Here is a 23,169-nt window from a genome sequence, read left to right on the forward strand (position 1 = left end):
ACATGGTGAGTAGGGGTGTTTAGACACTTGGCCCCAGCACCCAACCTTCTCTGTAAGCTGCAATGGTGCATGCAGGCAAAGTCTGTCTGTAAGTAACGATGCCAGGTTTTTCTCTGGGACATCAGGGAAGCCAGAGACAAAGAACAAACCCAGAGAAAAGATTTGGAAAACCCTGACAGACATTACACTGCTGAAAACCACTCTCATAACGTGACCCTCACTGTCAGCATGCACTCATTCACTAAGGTATGGCTTGTTGGTTTAGGCACTCTTTAAATCCCCAGCCAGCTGCTCTCTTCAAACCTCTGACACTACGACTTCTCCTAGTAAGGACCTGGCAGTGTTGTTCCAACTAGGGGAAAAGTGTGATGCATGGGAAATTTCAAAGCAGCAGACAGAAAAGGCTTTGCAAGGAAAAGGAGACAGATCTTTATATAGGCCCAGACTGAGCCAGGTATATAAACATTTGCACAACTATAAGCTGTAGGAGTACTCCCATAGTAATCAACAGGATCTCTTCAACATGCTTAACGTGAGGCTTATGCTTACATACCTGGCATAAATGGAGACAGAACAAGCAACCCTGGGGCCTGCTTGCAGGGAGGCTTCCAGCACACACCAGCAGGGAGCAATGAGGCCACAGATCCAGCTTCATGAGTGTGTATGTGCAGTTTTAACATAGATTTTTATTTAGAGAAACATTAAAAATCAGGTCATGAGCTACAAGATGGGCACTCACAACTTCTGAGGTTCCCAAAGCTAACAGCAGATGCTGTTACAAACTGGGACCTAAATGTCAAGTACCAACGATGCTTAAGTGCTACTTAATTAAAATGGAAGTGAAATGGTGTTTATGTATTAATTCAGTCATTTGCTAGGCTTTATGTGCTTACAGTAAGAACCTAACTTACCTTTCAACCATTCCAGCAACTTTAGGCATTCTAAGTTTTCACCAAATAGTACACCTCTGCACGGGAACAAAAAGCTGTTTTGCTCTCTCAAGCTTTGTTAGGTCAGGTATCTACTGTCACCTCATAGCTTCCTCCTATATTCTGCAGCCCAGATTATCACAGTGCACAGGTCACTTGTTCCACATGACACATTTTCTTTCAATATCCCATGAGGGTCACTAATAGCAAAATAAATCAATAATTGAGTAGACACTCCAAATACTTCACTGAAACAGATATATTAGTTAAATATAATTTAGCATAAACTGAGTCCCAGAGCTGCGAGTCTCAGTTAACTGTGTAACAGAAGCAGAACTTCAACCAGTGCTTTTTACTGATGGAACTACCAAAGCCTATACAACATAAAAGGAACACCTGCTACATCACATACCATGAAAATGAATTAATTAAAATTAATGGACATATGGAATCCACATGTGTGAGTAAAAATTAAAACAATTAATGAAGAGAGCTTAAACGTCAACCTGTGCTTCAGAATTTTCAAGTTAGTAAGAATCCACTTTTAATCTTGAAGAATTAATTACAGGCACCAACATGTTTTAATAACAGTATATGACAAGAAAAAAAGTAGTCCATTTTCTAAAACAAAAGAAAACAAAAAACCCACAAAGAAACAAAAACCAAGAGAAAGCAGGGAAATATCATGCTTTAGAAATGGATTTTAAAAGCAACTCTTGCTTTTTTCACAAGAAATTAAATTTTAGTTCAAGCAATTTCTTTTTGTCACCAGAATCCACATATACGGATTTATCATCTTCAAGCACTAGCTGATTTTCATCTTGAAAAGGGAACTAGATCACATGGCATTAAGAAGCCTTATTTAAAAAAACCCAAAATAAATAAATTAAAACAAACCAAAACAAACCCCACAAACCCCAAAACGAATAACTTCTTCTCCTGCTCCTTGCAAAGAAAGGCCAGGAAACATCAATACTCTATTTTAGCATGCAGATTTTTTTCCTGCCTCTGTAACTCTTGCCAAAATCCATTCTTTATCTCATGCAGATAAAGAATGTGTTTAAAAGTAGAGCACCGTATTCTTCTAAACACTTGTGTAGTTTTCTGAAAGTTAACAGATGTATCAAAAGGAGCAACAAGAAACTGAACTTTCAGAAAGGTTTTCACAGTCTGATCTCTTTGTTATATTGCTGTTAGCTCCCATGAGACAAAACAAAACTGCTGTTGCTTTTTAGACAAAACTTCTGCCATCTACAACAAACTCAGCAGAACAGAGTGTCAGGGTTTAACTCCAACAGATGATAGGGCTGCATCTCTTAGATCACTTCCAGGGATCTCTTTCCAAAGCAGAATGCATCTTCTTCAATAATGAAGTTAGGGCAGCTTCATTGTAGCATGACAATGTAGCATTGTATCAGCAGTGTCAGTCCTTCTGACATGGATGCATACTTTTCTAATGATGGTGGCAAAGCAGAAAGGATGTTGGGAGAGATCACAGTTCATGGCTCCACTGCATTTAGGACTAAGTGTGCTCTGGCTGTTTTTTTTTCACTGGGAGGTTAACTCTACATCATTCAAGACCTAAGCTATACTGGAAAACAGGCCATTCCTGCCTGACAGAATAGAATGGAATAGAATTAACTAGTTGGAATAGAATAGAATAGAATAGAATAGAATAGAATAGAATAGAATAGAATAGAATAGAATAGAATAGACTAGACCAGGTTGGAAGAGACCTTCAAGATCATCGTGTCCAACCTATCATCCAACACCACCTAATCAACTAAACCATGGAACCAAGCACCCCATCCAGTCTCTTCCTAAACACCTCCAGTGATGGTGACTTCACCACCTCCCTGGGCAGACCATTCCAATGGCCAATCACTCTTTCTATGAAGAACTTCTTCCTAACATCCAGCCCAAACCTCCCTTGGTGCAGCTTGAGACTGTGTCCTCTTGTTCTGGTGCTGGTTGCCTGGGAGAAGAGACCAACCCCCACCTGGCTACAACTCCCCTTCAGGTAGTTGTAGAGAGCAATAAGGTCTCCCCTGAGCCTCCTCTTCTCCAGGCTAAGCAACCCCAGCTCCCACCCAACTATTAGCCATCACTCTCTAGCTGTCATGTCCCTACATAAAAGTGCCCTTCTGCACACTCCCATCACAGAATTGTCAGTGTTGGAAGGGACCCCAAGGATCATCCAGTTCCACCCCCCATGCCATGGGCAGGGACACTGCACGCTAGATCAGGTTGCTCAGAGCCACATCCAGCCTGGCCTTCAAAACCTCCAGGGATGGGGCTTCCACCACCTCCCTGGGCAACCTGTTCCAGTGTTTCACCATCTTTATGGTGAAGAACTTCCTCCTAACGCCTAATCTAAATCTCCCCTCCTCTAGCTTGGATCCATTTCCCCAAGTCCTATCACTACCCGACACACTATAAAGTCCTCCCCAGCTTTCTTGCCCCTCATCAACACCTTCTAGGGACCCTCTGTGGAGCCAGTTCCTCCCAGACAGTGGAAGTAGCAAGTGAGCATGAACTCTGCAGGGGAGGAGACAGAGAGCAGTAATCCAGCCACTGGAGCAGTAGGTTTGAAGAGCTAGAGATGGTTAAGTTCCCCACTGTCTCTTTGATTTGGCAAGAGTTAAAGAAGTTGGAAGATTAGAGAAAACAAATGTCCTGTTATTTTAGAAAAGTTAATTCCTGGAATGATTGCTGCCAGGAGGCCACAGCAACAGAGCAAACAAAAAGGAAGAGATTCAGGGTAATTCTTTCCTATCAAGTTGGCATAGGCCCCAGAGATTGTTCAGCAATTCTTCAGGATCAGGGAGAGAAACCCAGCTGTGGGAACCTAGCCTTGCCTTTGCAAGAATCAGCAACCTTGTAAACACCCAGTAAAAGGGCTCTGAAGTGAACAGAAACATGACACCGGGCTGAGTTCCCAGCTGGTGCGAACTGGTGTCACTCCACCCACGGAAAGCCAAGCTCTCCTACTGAAACTGTGCTCCCAGGTAGCAGTGACTGGGTACTGGGCAGGCTTTACAAGAAGACTGTGTTTAGAGGCTGGGTGGGAATCTCTCTCTTGGGTCCCTGTGTGCAACAGACTTGTTCCCTGGCTGCAGCACATACGTTTCTGTGACACTACTTTAGACCATCCTAGGAATGAGGAACTGGTTTAGACAGGGGACCCTCAAATTACCCTTGTAGGACAGTGCCAGGGCCACCACACTCAAAGCACTAGCAGAACCACGTCTGCCCCTTATCAACATGGAAAAGGTGGCAAAGGAAGAGATCAGCTTTAAGTTAACCATATGAGACGTCCCCAGGCACTGTTAGGCAGAGGTAAAAACCAGGGCAGAAATGGAAGAGTTAAACTACGTTCCTCTCAGTGTACCGATTAAAAGAAAAGCCCTTGTCTTTAGCCAACTGCAAATCCAGTATTCTGCAAAAGTGAATTAAAGTGGCTGGAACAGAGCTTTTCTAAAGCAGTTTACATTGGACAGATCACAAAAACAATAATCACAAAACGTGCTTTCTGTGAACCTTCCAAATTATCACATTTCTTCTTTTGACAACAGCAGAAAACATTCAGAAGAGGGGAAAAGAATAAAAATCTGAGGTCTAAGGGATAAGTGCAAAGCAGTTTTAAAGGTTAAGGGTCTGAAATAGGGACAAAGAATTAAAAAAAAAAAAAGTACAAGTCAGGTCTTTTGAGTATAGCCCAAATCATAGTGATAGAAGAAATTAGGTACTTTCTTGGTGAGAAAGTCCAAAAGCATAAGAAGAAAGCTATCCAGTTTTCTCAGAAGTTATAGCTGACAAACAGAATACTAGTTATTCACACCACTGTAACATCCAAGCAAAAGGACTACCTCATATTCCTGGTCAAACACACAGAAACAAGCAATCCTTGCCCAAAGAGACTGCAAAGCAACTGGATAAAGCAGAGAGCAGGACAGGGTAAAACAAGCAAGAGAAATCCTTGATTCAAGAGATAAGCAGAGAGCTCAGAGAATGAATTTCAGGAGACCTTTCCTTTTCAAGAGACAGAAATAGAGACCAAAACACCTTTCAGCTTCCAAATAATCTATCAGGCCTCCCTCCTTCATCTGGTGCCCCAAGCTGTTCCCTACACTCATGCTGAGTCCTCCCTGCAGAACTACTTCATTCCTCAGCAGATAAAAGCTCTGTGAGCCCAGCTTGCTCCAAAGCCACTGTGCTGAGGGCCACAGGTGTCCATATCCATGACTACCATCTTTTCAGGAGAAAGGAAGACACCAGTGTGTCCCAGGAATAAGTATGATTCTCTCTTACCTCTGCATTAATGCTCTGGTTTGGGGCTGATTTTAAAAAAGGCAAGCTGTACATTCACTGCTGGGGCACACACCCCCAGTTGCTCCTCTAGAGCAAATACCCTTTGCACTGGCGGTGTAGTCTGGACAGTTTTCAGGGGGTAATGTCTACAATCTAGTAACTTTTGAGTTCAGATTCTCTTTCACATACTTTCAGTTTCTTCCAAAGTTTAAATGAGAAAAAGTAAGATTTGATCATAGCAGGGGGAAAGGCAAACTACTGAGATTAATGTTTGAACAACAGCCTGAATTTCTGTTTTTTCTTCCTTTGGAAGCTGATGCAGATCCCTGCTGATCTGCATGGAAACTGAACTAGTTTGATTTAAAGTGTATGGTTTGACATGACTGTGCAGGTCATTTATTTCTCTTAATTTTTCACGTTGAGAGCAGATTGCAAAACTAAGAATTAGATAAAATCAAATTGAATCTTTTTTTGTCTTTTCTTTTTGTCCTGTCTGAATGATTTCAATAACTAATCAGCAAGGCTCAAATGACAGAATGTCAGGCTTAGCAAGTCTTGATCAGTTTAAAATTTCTCCTGTATTAGAAAATACAAGATTCCAATCCACTTTTCATTGTTCTCCCTTCTTCTGCAGTTCAAGTATTTCAGTATTTCCTGGAATGCATATGAGCATCACAAATACAATCAGATTGAAATTCACTTTCAAAACGTTTTGGCAGTACAGATTCAGACCTACTTTTAAGCAGAGGCCAGATTTCACGTTCATTTGTGTCCAGGAAGTTCAGAGTGCTCCAAGTACCCACCTTGAAAGCAGAAACAAACCATCTGAAATTAATGAGTTAAGTGTGGGTCCCATCTTTCTATCTGAGAAAGGTGGAGTGAAAAGTTCAAAACTGAAAACTATAAAATAAAGATTATTAATTAAATGCTGAGCCAGACTGTATCAAAGGCAAAGGAAGTAATTCCATGTGCTCCACTTGGCATGGGATCAGGCCCTTCATTTCAAATTTTGCAGGATGAGGAATATGGAAAAGTACACAGTGTTACCTTCTGCTTTTCAAAAGGCAAAGTCTCTTGTCCACCCTTCCAAAGGGAGTTTTCTAAGAAAGTGATCAGCAGACACCTCCAGATCAGAGAACTGATTTCTAACTCATTTGAGTGTATTTTCAAAGATCTGGTGGGCTCTGTTTGCATTCAGTTCTCCCTAGTTTCCTCCTTGCCCTGGTGGCAGAGGTAGCTCTGCTTGATGCTCTCTATGTGTCTGTCCTTCCCTGTGTGGTTACCCCTCTGTTTGGTAACCAACAGTCATATACCAGTGACTAAACCATGAGGTACCTAAGGCCCTCCTGCATCCCTACTGAAATCCCTTCACTGGGCTAGCCCAGGTCACTGCTGGTGCTCTCTGCCTTTACATGGCTGCACTTGTTTACCACATCATGAATGCTACCAGAAGGATTAACCACAGTAATACATATGACACATTTTTCTTAGTATTCCAAGGCCCATCATCCCTTCTTCTCTCCTCTCATTTTCACACAGAATGACACATAGAATCACAGAGAAATCATCAAGGTTGGAAGAGACCTCAAAGATCACCAAGTCCAACCTGTCACCACAAACAGGCTAAACAATCCCAGCTCCCTCAGCCTCTCCTCATAGGGCTTGTGCTCAAGGCCTCTCCCCAGCCTTGTTGCCCTTCTCTGGACACATTCAAGAGTCTCAACATCTTTCCTAAACTGAGGGGCCCAGAACTGGACACAGTACTCAAGGTGCGGCCTAACCAGTGCAGAGTACAGGGGCACAATGCCTTCCCTGCTCCTGCTGGCCACACTATTCTTGATGCAGGCCAGGACGCCGTTGGCCTTCCTGGCCACCTGGGCACACTGCTGGCTCATGTTTAGATGGCCGTCAATCAGCACCCCCAGGTCCCTCTCTGGTTGGCAGCTCTCCAGCCACTGCGACCCCAGCCTGTAGCTCTGCATCGGGCTGTTGTGAGCAATGGCTAACAACTCTCTCTGTGAAGAACTTTCTCCTCACCTCGAGCCTAAACTTCTCCTGGTGCAGCTTGAGACTCTGTCCTCTTGTTCTGGTGCTGGTTGCTTGAGAGAAGAGACCAACTCCCTCCTGGCTACAACTACCCTTCAAGTAGTTGTAGACAGCAATAAGGTCTCCCCTGAGCCTCCTCTTCTCCAGGCTAAACAATCCCAGCTCCCTCCTCGCAGGGCTTGTGCTCAAGGCCTCTCCCCAGCCTCGTTGCCCTTCTCTGGACACGTTCAAGAGTCTCAATGTCCTTCTTAAACTGAGGGGCCCAGAACTGGACACAGTACTCAAGGTGTGGCCTAACTAATGCAGAGTACAGGGGCACAACAACTTCCCTGCTCCTGCTGGCCACACCATTCCTGATGCAGGCCAGGATGCCGTTGGCCTTCTTGGCCACCTGTGCACACCACCGGCTCATGTTCAGCCAGCTGTCAATCAGTACAGGTCCCTTTTTTTTTGGCTGCTCTCCAGCCACTTCGACCCCAGCCTGTAGCACTGCATGGGGTGGTTGTGACCAAAGTGCAGTACCCAGCACTTGGACTTGTGGAATGGCATCGTGTTGGACTCTGTCCATTTTCCTTTTCAAATTTTTATTTTGCCTTTTTCTCTATCTTTTCTTCTCTGCCTTGTCTTTCTTTTTGTTTTTTTCCCACCTTAGATATAAAAAAACATGGGGTTTTTTTTAGCTTCTTCTAGTGCTGCCAGTAGTTCTTCCTGGAAATATACATTGCAGCTAATCTCCCTAACCTTAAAGTCACTATTCCTGTCAGAAAATGAGATTAACTTCCTGAACTTTTTGCAGTTGCTGCCAGAAAGGCCAAACTCTACAAGTTTGTGAAGTTTTATGCGTAAGCAACCACTAGGTACAAAGATACTATCTGTTTATACCCAAGTGATCTCTGGAGGCCTTTCACAAGCCCGTTGGGGAGGCTTCTCTCTGCTTCAGTAATGGGAGATTGGGAAACTGCGGTTGCTCATATTGGTTTTACGGGTAAAATAGAATGTCCTCACTTTGCAAAACAATTTAACTTCTCTGCTGTGCTGCAACACAAGCATTTTTAAATCAACACAATGGCTCTGCAAGACAGACAATGGATTCCATCTGTCTAAACAGAGATGGCCTCTACTATCAGGTCAGCTCACAATCTCTAGCTTGTGCTTCTGATTGTAAAGTACCAAACTACATACAGAAAGCTTAAATGAAGGCAACAGGACTTGCCCAGCATCAAACAGGAAATATGTGGCATGCACGTTTTCTGATAGCTCTTGGTCAGCCCACCAACCACTGGACCAGTCTTCTCAGGAGGATAGATCCTTAAAAGATCTGCAAGCCAAGAAAGCTATGATGAATTCCATGATTTCAAGACATGTCTAGTATCAGTTGTTATCAATCTTCATTCTTCCTTAAAAGTTCAGCTTGTGGCTCCTTCTTCCGTGAGGAATTTGAAGAACTGCCTTTGATTTTATTTGTAGAAAGAGGTGTGGAATGCACTTGGCCAGTCCAATTAAGACTGCTTTCAATCACCTAATGCTTATCTTTATAACACTGTTCATATTCAGCCTATTTAAATGCATGCTACATAACATAGAAGAGCATTGTGGTGGGTTTAGAGGCAGACCCCCTCCCCACAACAACCATCCTCTGCTACCAAGAATGTGCTGGGTTGAGGCAGCCCCCTCTCTCCCCACCACGGGCAGGAATAAAACACTCAGACAAACGGATTGCAAAAGTGATGAAAGTTTAAATAGAAAGCAGTGAATGTTACAGAAAACCCAAAGCGCAGTGACAAAGAAAGATCCCAAAGCAAACCCAGAGGCATCCCATTCCCACCTGAGGGTACACCCGAGACCCTCAGGGCTCCTTCTTCCCCCTCCCTCTGCTGGGCTAGTCTCAGCTGGCCAGGCCTGAGACTGCCCATCCCCCCATGGCCTTGGGCCTAGCCAGGCCCAAAGCCAGGAGACATCTCCCCCAGTTACCGGCTGGCAGAGGAGGAAGAAAAGAGAGAGTGCTAGACTCCGCACTGGATCTTATAGTGGTGCAAAGAATTATGGTAGGAAATACACACAATTTCCTGTGTCCATCCCTCTGGGCTGGACTTCTGGACACAGGAAATGAACACACCAGGGGGGCACCCAGCTCAAACTACAACAAGCATCCATTTCTATTTATCAAGTAGCATCAGCTTGATTCCAGCATTCAACTGCTGATCGAATGCCCAAGGTACTACTATGAGCAACTAGATTAAAAAAAAAAAATCAGCAGTAGAAATCACTTCCACCAATTCCTTAATCCTAAAAAATCCTAAAGCCCAGAGAGTCAAGTTGTACAAATTCCAGGCCTGCAAGGAAGCCATCAATGACCTGCATTTTGTTCTATCTACTATTTTAGCACTCTCTTCTGAAATTTTAAACTGCCCCTGATCATTTTAAGATCTGATTCTGTGTAGATGAGTAGTTAGGGTTGATAATAGTCCACATTGCTCAAAATAATCTGCCCACAAAAAAAAAAATAAGGGGTAAGGTTTTCTCCTTTCTTCAAACATATTTCAATAAATGAGTCTCCTACTGATGCCACCTCCTAAAATTGCTAATAGTATGGTTGTTGATGCAAGTACAAACGCCTATATTTTAGATCATATAATTCAAAGTGAAAATGCAATGACAAGAGAGAGAGAAAACACTTTTTAACCCTACCAAAGAAACATACCCCCCAAAGATTTAAAGCTTCTGGATAAAAGCACAAAAAATATGAAAGTTTTTCCCATAGGAAGTAAAAGAAATTAATGTTTGTGCACCTAGAACGTCTCTAATTAGTTTAAAACATCTCCAGAGAGAAAATATGTTAACAGTTTGCTCATAAGCAAACAACATCATCTGGCATATTTGGAAACATGAAACAATTCATGATGCTGACCTAGGTTCAGACTCAAAATCCACAGAAATCAGTGTGAATTCACCTGCATTGCCTTCAAAGGGCAATGGATTCGGCTTTTACTTCACAGCTTATGGAAAAAAAAATATTTTCTAGTAGTTTCCAGACTTTAGGAAAATTAATTGCTTGGTCAAAGGTACAATGGTTTGGAAATACATGCGCTAAGACTCCAAAAATGCAGCTGTAAATGTAAACGAAGATAGGACAAGCTATGCATCAAGAGAGAATTTGAAGAAGGCAAGTCTGTAAAACCACACAAAACGAGTTAGCAAACAGGAATCTTCAAAACGTTACAAATGCAAATTTCTTAACAAATTAACATTTCCTACAAATAAACATCACTGACAGTAGCAGGTCCTTACATGTAACCAGGTCTAAGGTAGTTGATGCTTTTTTGCAAGTGGGATCTACTGTTATTCTGTTTGGACATGTAAGTTCATGCCAGGCCTGTTGCTGCTACAGCCAGAACAGTTCTGCAGAGGTATGAAGAGACTTGGGCTGCAGATAACACATTTGCCTTACTTACCATACCACCAAATCCGGAGTTTTCTGTCAACATTGGATGTAACTGAGTTTAAGTCTCAAACAGTGCTTTCTCTTCTATCCTGGTTATTCTTAAGGTCCTTCCGCTACCTCAAGCTGTTCTCCATTAAATGTGTTCCTTAAAGTAGAGAGAATTTAGTAGAGTGGGTATGTTACACTGAGTAGGCAGAACTGCCCAGCAGTTGGGCAATGGCTTTTGTTCCTGAAAAACGTGAATTCAGGAAAATGGTGCCCCAGTGACTCATGCATACTTTTGCAGAGTGACTGCTTCACAATCCTTTTTTCCTCTGGCCAGATTGCATTTCCCATTAAAGCAGCACAGTATACTCTTGTGATAATTCATGTAATACATCACAGGAGTCCCATGGCCACTTGGACTGAAGATAAAAAGGGCATGAGATACTTGAACTGTGACTTGCAGGAAGTTCCACAGTGGCATTGCTGAATTACTATTTCTAACTTTCAGCTAAAAACCTTCAGTCTTGGCTTTGGATATAGAGAGTCTTTTGATGAAAAGACAAAAAAGACACTTGCCTTAGTCAGAGGCTCTGACCTCCAGCAGAAGAGACTGTCAGTGGAAAATGTACACACTATTTTGCATTTTTATAGGCAATTTTTTAATATGAACCTTTAGCTTCTCCTAAGATGGATCTGCAAGAGATGACAGCTACATAGGCATTCCTTGACCACACATCTTCCAACTTTCTTCTTGTGCTTTAAAGCTCTTTTGGCCACTTTGGGGTAGTTATTAACACGGGGTAGTAATAATAATAAAATAGCTGAAGACAGAAGTGATGGCTGTCAAGTGGGCTTCTCTCCTGTCTGCTTTCCTCAGTACCTTGTAAGTAAGCAGTGTGACATTGCTCACTGTAAATTAGACCATTACAAAAGCCTTTTAGGGCAGTCAATTTAGTGTACCCTTTACGCTGGGATTTTTAAGAATTTCTTGCTAACTAAAGGCTAATTGGTTCTTACTAATTCACTTTTATCTCTAGTTCTGGAGAACAGAAAAAAAAAAAAAACGCTAAAAATTAACAACTTGTCCTCACCTCAACCCTGGCTTGGCCACTCTTCAATGCTTGACACAGCCTGTGCCAAAGAAAGAGATCTTGTTGCAAAAGTTTCATGGGTCCTTGGCATGTGTGATCCCAGGTATTTTTCTCACACATCTGATCCAAGTTCCAGTCACAACAGAAACATACAGTAATTGAACTGATTGGTTGTCAGCTTTAAAAAGGTGACTGTATCACTGTTTTTCAGTGTATTTTTATCACTCTGGCCAGTATCATGCAGCCCTCTGTGTAGGGAGGTTACTTGATCCTGCAGGAACAGCTCTGAGGTCGGTTGTTGGTGTTTTTTTTTCACCAGCTAATAGCGTTTAGCATTTCACCAGGCCACATTAAACTCAGTGTACAAGCAGTTAAGAAAAGTACTGTATCTGGCACTGTTTAATGTCACTGACATGAAATGTGAGCAGCTGTGCCAGCATTCCTGAACTCTGAAAGTACTTTACCTTTCCTCTGTCTTTTGGCAATTAAATTCCATTTAAATACATTTTGGGAAATAAAGACATTTTAATACAGTGCTATAATGTTAGGAAGGTCAAAGGATTAACTATGTCTTGTCATTCAGATATTAAAAGAGATCATGATGGTTTTAGTTACAGAGATGCTTGGCTGCCCTTTATCTCCAGTTTCACCAGTCTGAGGATTTACAGTGCTCCATGAGTGGCAGAGCTCTATGGCTGTGTAATGAAAATGCTCTGCCCGGGTTTTAGGTATGCAGGCACACACACTGACTGCTGCTTTAGCCTTAGCATGCTGTCATTAGACATCTTTGGGCTGAGATTTAACCCTTGAAGAAGCAAAGCCAAAACTCTGATTAATATCAAAAGGCATCGAAAGTCTCTACTTCACTAGTCTTTAGAAAAGAAGACCCCTACATTTCGTGTGTAAGTCAAGAATGGGGATATTTCCCCTTTCTCTGCTTGTTTTTATATTTCTTAGAAAAAAAGAAAATTACAAAATTACTTTTTTTTTTTTTCCCCCATTGATTTTGATCTTATAAGCCTGAGAAAAAAAGGGACTTTCCCTTCCATCACATCTAAGGGACCCATTTCAACAGATGATGTTCACTGGAATAAGGCTTCACCGGCTTTGCGCATAGACTGGACAGCTGGAAGCTGGAGGGCTTCTGCTGGTGGGGAACTTGTTCCTCTTGGACAGTAATCAAAAAAGATCTACTTTTGAACATCAGTTTTAGGGCACCCATTGCAGACAAGCATGCAGGGACTTCCCAAGTGCCTGTAAAGATTCTGGGGAAGAGATACTGAGAACAAGATCTGCATACAAGCAAGAAAAATCCATTACTATTTGCCTGCTGCTTGATTGGAATTTTCTTTTGATGTATTAAAATATCCCTCAGTAAACAGTCAGGCTATGCAAAACTAGCCTGACTTCACTGATTTTGCAGTTTTCTGGTTGATGTATACCTGGTGAAGAACTTTAATAGCTTGCATGGAAAAAAAAAAGGAGACAGTTATACAAGGAAGGCTGAAGAAACATTTTTTACGCTCAAGATAATACAAGAACAATGGGATCCCCAAATGCACAGAATGGAGCCAAAGGGGCCAAGGAGTCAGAACAGATGACAAAATGGAAATGCCCCTTTCCAGTGGCAGTTATAGCTTCCTGGTAAACAGCTAGAGGTGGGCTCAGTTTTGAACCAGATAACAGATATGGTCTATAACTCCCTCTCTTTTTTTTTTTCCCCCTTAATACAGTGATGTGTAAATCACGTCAAATTAAAACCAATACCACACAGGCTCGCATCGTGGCAGCACCAGCAGATTCCTTTCCAATTTAAGCAGAGAAAAACAAACATTCCTTGCCAGAAGCAGCTGTGTATAGTCATTTCTAACTATATCCCTTCCTTGAAATTGGAGAGATCTTAGTTTATGAGATCCAGAATCCCATGTGATGGTTGATTTCCAGTTTTGCAGAACAAGAAAAAACAATTTTGAAATTACAAGATTGACAAAATGCAACTGATCTCTAGAGACATGTATTCCTGAAGATTCTTCAGCTGAGTACAATAAATGTTGTAAATACTCTTTCTGTGCATTTTTGGTTAATTTTCAAACCAAAAAGAGTACTATAACAGATTAGGCATTATCATGGATCTTAATCAGGTACTATTTAACCATCTTCCAAATCATTCAAAATCATTCCCCCTTTGTCAAAGGGCAAAAATTTCATGAGCAGACCCCAGAAGCTACAGGATTTGCTAGGTTCCCAGACACCCACCTATTTAAAGCCTTCCGCTGATTTATGAGTTATGTCTGAAGAAGGCTTAGCAACAGCCTTTTTGTGAGTATCTGACTTAAACACTGAGAAATGGTATCTGGATTTCTCCATGTAGGTGAGACAAAATAGTGTATCTGATTATCCCTTTAGGCATTTGTCTGCCAACACAGCAGAGAGGAAAACACTAAAATGATAAATAAATAAATAAATGGAAACTGTGTTTGCATGTGAACTCTGCAGGAAATACACTATGGAGTTCATAGCCTGATATTCAGCTGATGTAAACCAGCATTGTCACCTTAAAATCAAACAAGCTTTGCCAATTTGCTGTGGCTAAAGATGTGGTGATTAGCTGTTTCCATTGCCTGGAAAAGCACAGAAAAAATAGTTTTTAGAAATCTGTGAACAAAACTGAGCAACACTTTACTGTATCTTAGATACACGATTTTTAGAAATGGGAATAAAAGAGTCCTTAACAAAATAAACCCAGCCAATATATTTGTGGATGTTATCTGACAGTTCTAATAGTTCTCACAAGTAAACAAAGCTCAGTTCAATAGCAGATTATCTATTTTATGTGAAGCTGAATTCAAATTGCTGCTTTTCTCATTACAAAAGGGATGTTCCCCTTAGATTAAAAGGAAAGTGGACTATATCAAAACCTCTTCCAATCCAGCTTCAATGCTTCCCTTATGGTGTCCCTATTCTCAATTCAGACTTATTTCTGTATTTATTTAAGGAGTCACTCTTCCAGGATCTCATGATGTCTTTAGCACATGGACAGAGTATGGAGTTTGGTGCCAGGAATGCAGTGCAAAAGAAGAGGGGGGGTGGGGGGCAGGGAATAAAAAGAGAGAGAAGATATGAAAAAAAAAAAAAAAAGGAACACAAAAACACAGAGAAAACAAGAAAACAAATGAACCAAAACACACTGAGCTTCAAAAAGGAGCAGCCACAGTGGGGTTCTGCTGCAATTTGATTATATAATAACCTCTTTTCTTCCCCTGGAAGGTAATGCAGAGTTGTGAAGTTCAAATGTAATACAGAGGATGTTGTTTGTTAGAGTGGAAACAAAGTGACAAGCTAGTTATAATGCCAGGCCTGTTTCCGATACTTTGAGAGAAATACGGATGTTATGTGTTGAGTGTCACTTTGAGTTAGTTTTATTTAGTTCTAGGAACAGAAATGCTTTGCTTTGCTCCCAGGGTGCACACAACAAAGGTTAGACCCTTCCCATACGCTGAGTTTACTTCAGCTGTAAATTATATACTGCAATAAAGAAGCATGGCATGTCTTCTGTGAGTGAAGTACTGCCAAATTGGTTCAGAGAGAAGAAATGGCTCCTCTTTAATCTTTTCCATACTCTTTGTCACGGATCAAATTCTTCCACCTTCTTGTAATGCATGGTGCCTTGCTCTTAAAATAACCCTACTGCAGGATATGGTATTACTAAATCTGAGGAAGGTTTGTCACCCCCTGCTGTGTTTTAACCATGGGGGTGGGACTAAGACGAAAGTTCTGCACAGATTTTAACCCGAGTTTCTTCCATGGTGAAAGGCGTTTTGGATGGCAGCTAGAGTCAGAGACAGAGATCAGTACCTACCCACAGAACCAGACCGAGATGTCTGGCAAGCTCTGGTCTCCGACATGCAGCATGTGGGTTTGTGTGGATCGATGTTTAATTAACAGTACCCTTGGCCTTTCTGAACAAAATTACAAAAGACTATTCAATCACAGTTTGTCTCTCAACCCATCTCGGAATAGGCTTGTTTCGTAACTGAAGAACGGTGCCAATTTCAGCTTACTCCTGCTGGCATGCTGGGATTGTCATGACCATGCAATGCAATATAAAGACATATTGGTAAATGGGGAACCTAGGCCTCACTTCTGTGAGTTTTGCAATGGTTACTCTACCCATGATTTAAAATAGAGATGGACAAAGAGCTTACAATTGATAATTCTGCTCCAAATCAATCAGATAAACCACCAATTTGTACATAATTGACTTCCTACTAAAATAATTGTACAAGGCATCTTTCTGCAGCTCCAGTATATAGATTTTTAAGGTTCTGCTTCTTTTCACTAACATTAAGCCTTTCTGGGGACAAATGTTTGGGCAATTACTGTAATTATGATAAGAACTCTATTTCCCATTTGAAGTACAGAAAATGAGTAGCCACACAGGACTGCATAATTACATTTACCCTCACCCATCCCCAAGAAAATCTTTCACTCAGGCAGCATGAGATTGTTTATTTGATACATCAGTGTAAAAATCATACAAATGCACATGGAAGAAAATTAGGAATTAAATTATGTCTTCTCTTTGAGTCCCATTAGGGGAGCTGAAGGGAGCAAAGAGAGGACAAAGTAATGTGAACTCAGTGTGAAGGAATGTAGCTAATGTTCCTTATCTGACCTCATGCTGAGCCACAGCACCAGTGCGGAGCAGTTCTTCTATGGCATCATCCTCATAACCCAGCATGCCCTTCAGTATCTCAACCGTATGCTGTCCAACAAGGGGAGGTGGTTTCGGATGTGACACAGCAAATTCACTGTATCTGACACCTGGTCCTGCAAAAAAAGCAGATAGGATGGAGACTATTTTCAGCAGTTACTTCCTGTATTTATATTGAAGCATCTAGGTTAGTTCAAAGGACAGTATCTCATTGTCACAGCAGTTTTACCACAGAGCTGCTATGTTCTGGAATTACAAATTTAAAACTAATAAAGTACCAACAAGACACCCAAATGCAGAATTGCTGAATATTCACCCAACATTAAGAAAGTCTTCCCATTGTTCTCACTGATATGTCTGTCAGGGTGCCCTGAGTCATATTACATCACAGGTCTACCACTCTCTGCTACCTGAAGGACACAGGCAACGCCCAGCCCACACACCAGAATGTGGTGCCAAAACCCCACTCTGTCTGCAGCAGAAGATGGCACAGGCATAAGAAGGCAATGCAATGCTGCATCAAAACAGTCACTGATGGGAACAGAGCACCAGACAATGGGAAGCAGCAATTCAAGTACCTCTGCAGCACGCTCCATTATCTTCCAGTGATGTAGGACTGACATTGTGCACAGCAATGATACTACCCAGCTTGGTTTATATTTTATATCAAAAATAGGTAGTAGCAACCATTTAAAAAATGTGCAGTGATTTATTTACCCTGGCAATAACAATTTCAAAGGTGGAAATCACTTAGGGAAGCTGCCAATGATGAGAAGACTTCTATGCTGTGCTGTGTTACACCCATCCTGGGGGAAGGCTGCGAGAGCCCTGCTTCCCGAGGGGACAAAAGAAACCTGATCCAGGTGAACAGAGAGGGACTTAATTCCCCCCTCCCAGGAGGAGCGGTCCCCTGAGTCAAAGGTGGTCTATTCCATTCCCCCTTCCTGTCCAGCAAGCCTATAAAAAGGGAGACACTGCAGCCATGTTCCCTCTTGGCTCCTGCCTCGCCTATTCAAAAGGAGCAACAGCCACTGCTAGCCTACTAGTTCTGCCACGTGGTTGAGCCTGATCTTCTCCCTGCCGTGTCCATGCTTCTCGAAAGGACTGAAATCCACATACATTCAGGGAGATAGAAGGCCATCCAAATTTGGTTTTGTATATTTTCCTATTCATCCTTGTTCCTTACCCTTGTACATCTTCCCTGTTACTGCTATCTATCTATCTATTGATCTATACAGATATTTAAAATATTTACTTCCCCTACTCCAGATTATTTTTTGATATATTTACCTCCAGTCTCTTCGGGGCAGAGGGAGGAATTCTCAGGTGGTTTTTTTGCTACCATCTGAGCTCTTAAACTCCAGTTAAGGCTCAAACCACTACATACGCCTACTGCAGGTAGATCTCACATTTAGCAACCCCCTGTGGTGAACTGAACTGAGCTGTCAGTGTAGGTCCCTGCACACAAGCAGCTACACCATCCCTACCAGTCCCAGAAGAGAATAAACCATAGATTTCCTCTAAGATCAAAACTGAGGTATGCACTCAGTACATGCATGGAAAGGCAAATAACTCTTCTAGGAAAGGACACACTTATTGTGCAGGTCTAAGATACTGGTAACAATTAAACCTAGCTAGGTGAATTGTGATCACCTGTTTCTCCATAAAGGAGAGGGTAGACAAGTACCTTAGGCACAGACCTCTACCACCCAGTCATCTTAAGTCAGGTGAGATGACTCTCAATACACTAGGATGCCAGATCAAGATTTGACTTTCTGAAAGATAATTCTCTGTTCTTTTCCATGAACTCACTAAAGAACCATGGTCCAGCTAAATCCAAAGCCAGGAACAATACTGAGAGGGAAATCATATTGAGAGATTGCTAGCTGGGATCTTCTACAGCAACAACAGAAAAAACTCACCAACATTTCAAGTGAGGAATCTTCACCAATCAATACATTTTTAGTGGGTTGGCTGATGGAATTCAGATCATACCTGGTCAGCTTTCTGAAGACTTCAAACTAAAACTGACTGTGAAGCAGCTTCCACTATGGTGATGCTGGGAAAAGGGTCTGATATGACAGAATGAAATTCATAGACTCATAGAATCAATAAGGTTGAAAAAGACCTCAAAGACCATCAAGTCAAACCTGTCACCCAAGACCTCATGACAACTAAACCATGGCACTAAGTGCCACGCCCAATCCCTTTTTGAACACCTCCAGGGATGGTGACTCCACCACCTCCCTGGGCAGCACATTCCAATGGTTAACAACTCTTTCTGTGAAGAACTTTCTCCTCACCTCGAGCTTAAACTTCCCCTGGTGCAGCTTATGACTGTGGTCTCTTGTTCTGGGGCTGGTTGCCTGGGAGAAGAGACCAACCCCCTCCTGGCTACAACCTCCCTTCAGGTAGTTGTAGACAGCAATACAATAATGTTAAGGGGAAGGAGCTACATTTCATTATATGAATTTGTAATTATATAACTGACATAATTTGTAATTATATAAATACAGAGCATGGGACAAATAGCAAGGTAGGAATAGCTAGGGGTTATTCTAGATCACAAAGTGAAGATGAGTCAACACCATGCTGTTGCGAAAAAGGCGAGTGTCATACAGGGATGTACAAACAAGAGAGAAGCCTGCAGGACACATGAAATAATCTTTTTGCTCTAGTTAGAGCTGGCAGGTCGCAGCTGGAGAAGTGTGTGGTGTGGGGCTCCCACTGCACAGCCATCTGGAACACCTGAAGAGGTTCTACATGACAGCAACCAAAATGATCACAGAAAACAAGACAAAGTTGGATAATGGACTTGAAAAGAAAGGGCAGGGAAAAAATATTTTCAAAACTGCTTTGAAAAAAAAAAATTATTAAAAAAAAAACCTAACAGCAAAACCAACCAACACAACAATCAAAAACAACAAAAACACAACAGCCCCCCCCCCATCCCAACCCCTCCCAAAATCCATGTGACCTTCCTGCAAGGAGGAAGTACATTCTTTATCATGTCCATGATGAATGAGAAAAAAAATTATTTAAACTGCAACAAAGGAACCCAAAATTCAGTACTAGAGAATAAACTTTTATAATGGAAGGGGTAAGCACAATGCTAAAATAGGCCCTGTGTGGATGCTACCAACTTTGTATTAATCAGGTCTTTAGGAACAAAAATTATGCTAGTACAGATGATCCTACAGCTGATCCCTGGTGGGTTAGGTGATCTCTCACAATCCTGTTCACTCACTAACAGTCATGAAAGCTAAGAAGCACGTCACATCAGGGATAACTTCCTGTTTACTTATTCCTCTAATTCTACTCACTCTGAAAACAGTTCAATTTTCAGAGGCAATCTCACGTGAAAGATCAGCACATTTTATCAGCACATTTTAAAGGGACAGATGACACCATTAGGCAATATTTGTATTAATTAGTTCCTCTTCCTAAGACTGACTGAGGGCTGGACTGGCACTAGTGCAAGCCATGGGAATGATCTATCTGAAATGCTTCTGCAGATCACTTTGGAGCAAAAATGCCCCTTAGATATTTATTAGTCTAGAAATTCACTGTAGCCACAAAACTATTAGGCAATTTCTATTAAAAAACATAGAGAGATGTAAAGCAATGCTAATTTAAATGTGTGTAGCTGTGAATTCTTTCTACTGAGAAATCAGCAACCCTCAAAGGAACTATTGAGTGGCTACAGACTTTTCACTTGGTTGTGCAAATTTTTAATAGTATGAAAAAAATGTGTATCTGAAACCCTGAGAGTTTTTGCAGTGGTACCAAAAGACACAGAATAAAATCTCTAATGAGAGAAAACCAAAATTGACATAAAGTGTACAACAGGCATAGAATGCTTCACACTTCCCAGAGAAATTAATCTTACAAACTAGAGCATGCTAGAAAATTGCACAGCAATTATAAAACCAGTGTCTTCCTTGAGCTTTTATTGTTTGATGCATAATTCATCACGCTACTTTTCACTTTGATAGAGTTATAAAGTTATCTACATTCATTCAAAGGAGCTACTTGCTAATGATCCATCATTAACGATTCTCTGTTCTTTCCTTGTGTAACTTCTACTTGGCTTCTGTGTCAATTAGGAGGGTGCAAAGCTTGCCAGTCAGGCTTCAGCAATCCCACGCTCCTACCGAACAACGCTCCCGGAGAGCAACCAGCAGAATGCTATGCAAATGCTAATTAAACACAACTGCCTTATGAGGAAACCATCCCTTGAGGCAGAGAGAGGTGAACCGCTTTAATTAAGGTCAGAAGCATTTGCATGTGGGTGAGTTACAGGGAGCTTTGCAGATGAAAACAGGCCTTTGCTGGGGTAGAAGCAGGGCTACTGGTTGGAGGAGGTAAGAGAGCAGTCACCTGTGCACCCTGCTGTAAGCACACTACCGCATCAAATTCAGCAATTAAGTTAAAGGGACACATACAGTCACCTGAAAAAAGCAATGAGGGAATGAGTGGTTGCTGTGATTTACCTTTGTCCTTTTAAAGAAATGTGTTTCTCTTTCTGCTTTATCATTTCCAGTATACCAGAGAGCTCTCACACCACATTTAAATTCTAATCTAATCCTCCTTTATTATTATTATTACTACTATTATTCTGACGTTGGCACATTACTGAAGCACATGCTGTGCACACCACATAATGTACAAGAGTTAATAGTGCAACAATAAATTAAAATTCATAGCAGTTGCAACCACAATGACAACTGTACCAGGATATCTTGAAGAATTCTCTGGTACTTGAATTCAACATCACCATCAATTCCATCTTTAGTGCCTATCTATTACAGTATTGCTAGTCTTCTAACTGAGCTATTACTTTAATAGTTCAGTTTGATGAGTCCATACCAAAAACATTAAAGCAAAAGATAAAACTGAGATAAACCCATGGATACAGGTCCACAGGAAGGGCCCTGAAATAATGAAATGCCTTTGAACATTCACCATAAACTGGTGAAACACACAGGAGTCTTTCCAACATGTCACTGGGTACTGCTGAGATTTGGGGCTGCAGAAGAAAAGTAGCAGAAATTAAAGTTGAATTTGAATGATATTGAAGGTGCAGAGTCCATTATATACAAGTGGATAAAGGTAGTAATCTTAGCTTTATTCTGACAAATAGCAATCCTGCAGCACTGTGCAGCAGTCACTGAATAACACTTTTTCTACACCACAGCTTAGAGCATATTGAAGCAATCTACCTCTGAAACTATGTAGAGGGAATCAGGCCTGGGGACAGCTGAGCTCAGGGAAAAGTCATGATTATTTGTTATTATTCAAGTGGGACAAGAAAAAGAAAGGGGAAGTTTGAGCTAACGTATGTGTATGCATTCTGCTTGCAACATATCACCTAAATTCGCTAAAAAGAGCAATGAGAAACCTAACACCACTTATTAGTTAGTGCTACAACAGTTCACAGTGTAGTCTATGCACACGTTGAATCACAGAAAAACAAACCAAGCCCTTGTGCCTTCTCCAATAACATGGTGTTGCTACATAAAAGTTTTGCAATTCCAATGAAATATCATCAACAGTCAACAGTGATGGCCAAGGGCCAGTACATTTGCACCCAGATCCCATACATGCTACAGGTCAAGTGTTTGGAGCATGCAATCAGCTGGTTATGAAACTGGCCTAAAGGAGGATCAGCAGAAAACAAGCAGTGGCTTTTAAGGCAATGAAAATAGTACAGAGTAAGTCAGCAAGAGGGGCTTCATGGCTGCCCTGAAAGATATTTGGGTGTTAAAAGTGAATTGTGCAGGGATATGTCACCAGAAGTAGATTATGAAAATTTGATTTTGAGTGCCTGGTCCCATCCATGATTTCTGAGAAGATGTGATGCCCAAGCACACAGTACAGCCCAGCTTAGCTACATTGCCTTTATACCAGGCTTCTTCCCCTTGATGAAACACAAAGTAGAAAAGTACACACAGAGAAAAAAAGCTCATTAAAAGTCCTGCCATTCTGAGTAGAGCACACAGGCTTCAAGGAGATGTCTAGAATGAATGATCTGCTCCATCCTAACTGGGGAACTCCCACATTTTTTTCTGTTTTTTTACCATAGATCTGAAAGTTTGGGGGACTTTTCAGGAATCTATTTAATCCCTGGGGAAAATCCCTTTCTTTTGCATTCCAACAGAGTTTGGTGATTTACCTTTTAAGAACAGCTTGCAAAAGGTTTGAGCAAATGAGATAATATTGAAAGACTTGTTTGTCCTTCCCTCACTGCAGCTTCCACTTCCTCCCCCACTTAGAGTGAAGCCACACAGTGTTCACTTGGCATCCAGCACAGCTGAGAGGGTGGAAAACTTTGGCAGGATGAGTAGGAATGAGTAACTGAGAGTGGAGACGATGGACAAACTTTTTCAAAAGGTAATAAAAAAGTAAACCTTATTCTAGGTGCCATACAAACACAGGTAGGACAGTAAAAAGCATCAGTACTGGAAATATCTACAAGCTATCTGTTTACCTTTTCTCATGTGGCCAGCAGTGACTGTTATGTGAGAGCTATGAGAACCCTCCAACGTCACAAGGGACAAGAATGTAAAAACTGCAGCACTATGAGGGGAACGAGTTGACAGGCAGAGCACAAACATTGTTTATGTCTGATAGCCTTAGATGGGCGTCTAA

At 41.6% G+C, this 23,169-nt stretch overlaps 1 protein-coding gene across 5 annotated transcripts in view; it reads right to left on the bottom strand.

Moving 5' to 3' along the window:
- The window catches only part of SUGCT (succinyl-CoA:glutarate-CoA transferase), a 484,791-nt gene that overhangs the window by 144,018 nt on the left and 317,604 nt on the right, over positions 1-23,169 (bottom strand). For 4 of the 5 annotated variants that reach the window (XM_054161377.1, XM_054161379.1, XM_054161378.1 and 1 more), the window contains one exon: positions 16,480-16,634. In XM_054161377.1, the coding sequence (XP_054017352.1) occupies positions 16,480-16,634 (155 nt within the window). Of the gene's footprint in view, positions 1-16,186; positions 16,635-23,169 lie in introns of those variants that run through there. The other variant, XM_054161380.1, reaches the window with a different exon arrangement.

Source organism: Dryobates pubescens, chromosome 4, assembly GCF_014839835.1.
Source record: "Dryobates pubescens isolate bDryPub1 chromosome 4, bDryPub1.pri, whole genome shotgun sequence".
Classification (NCBI taxonomy): domain Eukaryota; kingdom Metazoa; phylum Chordata; class Aves; order Piciformes; family Picidae; genus Dryobates; species Dryobates pubescens.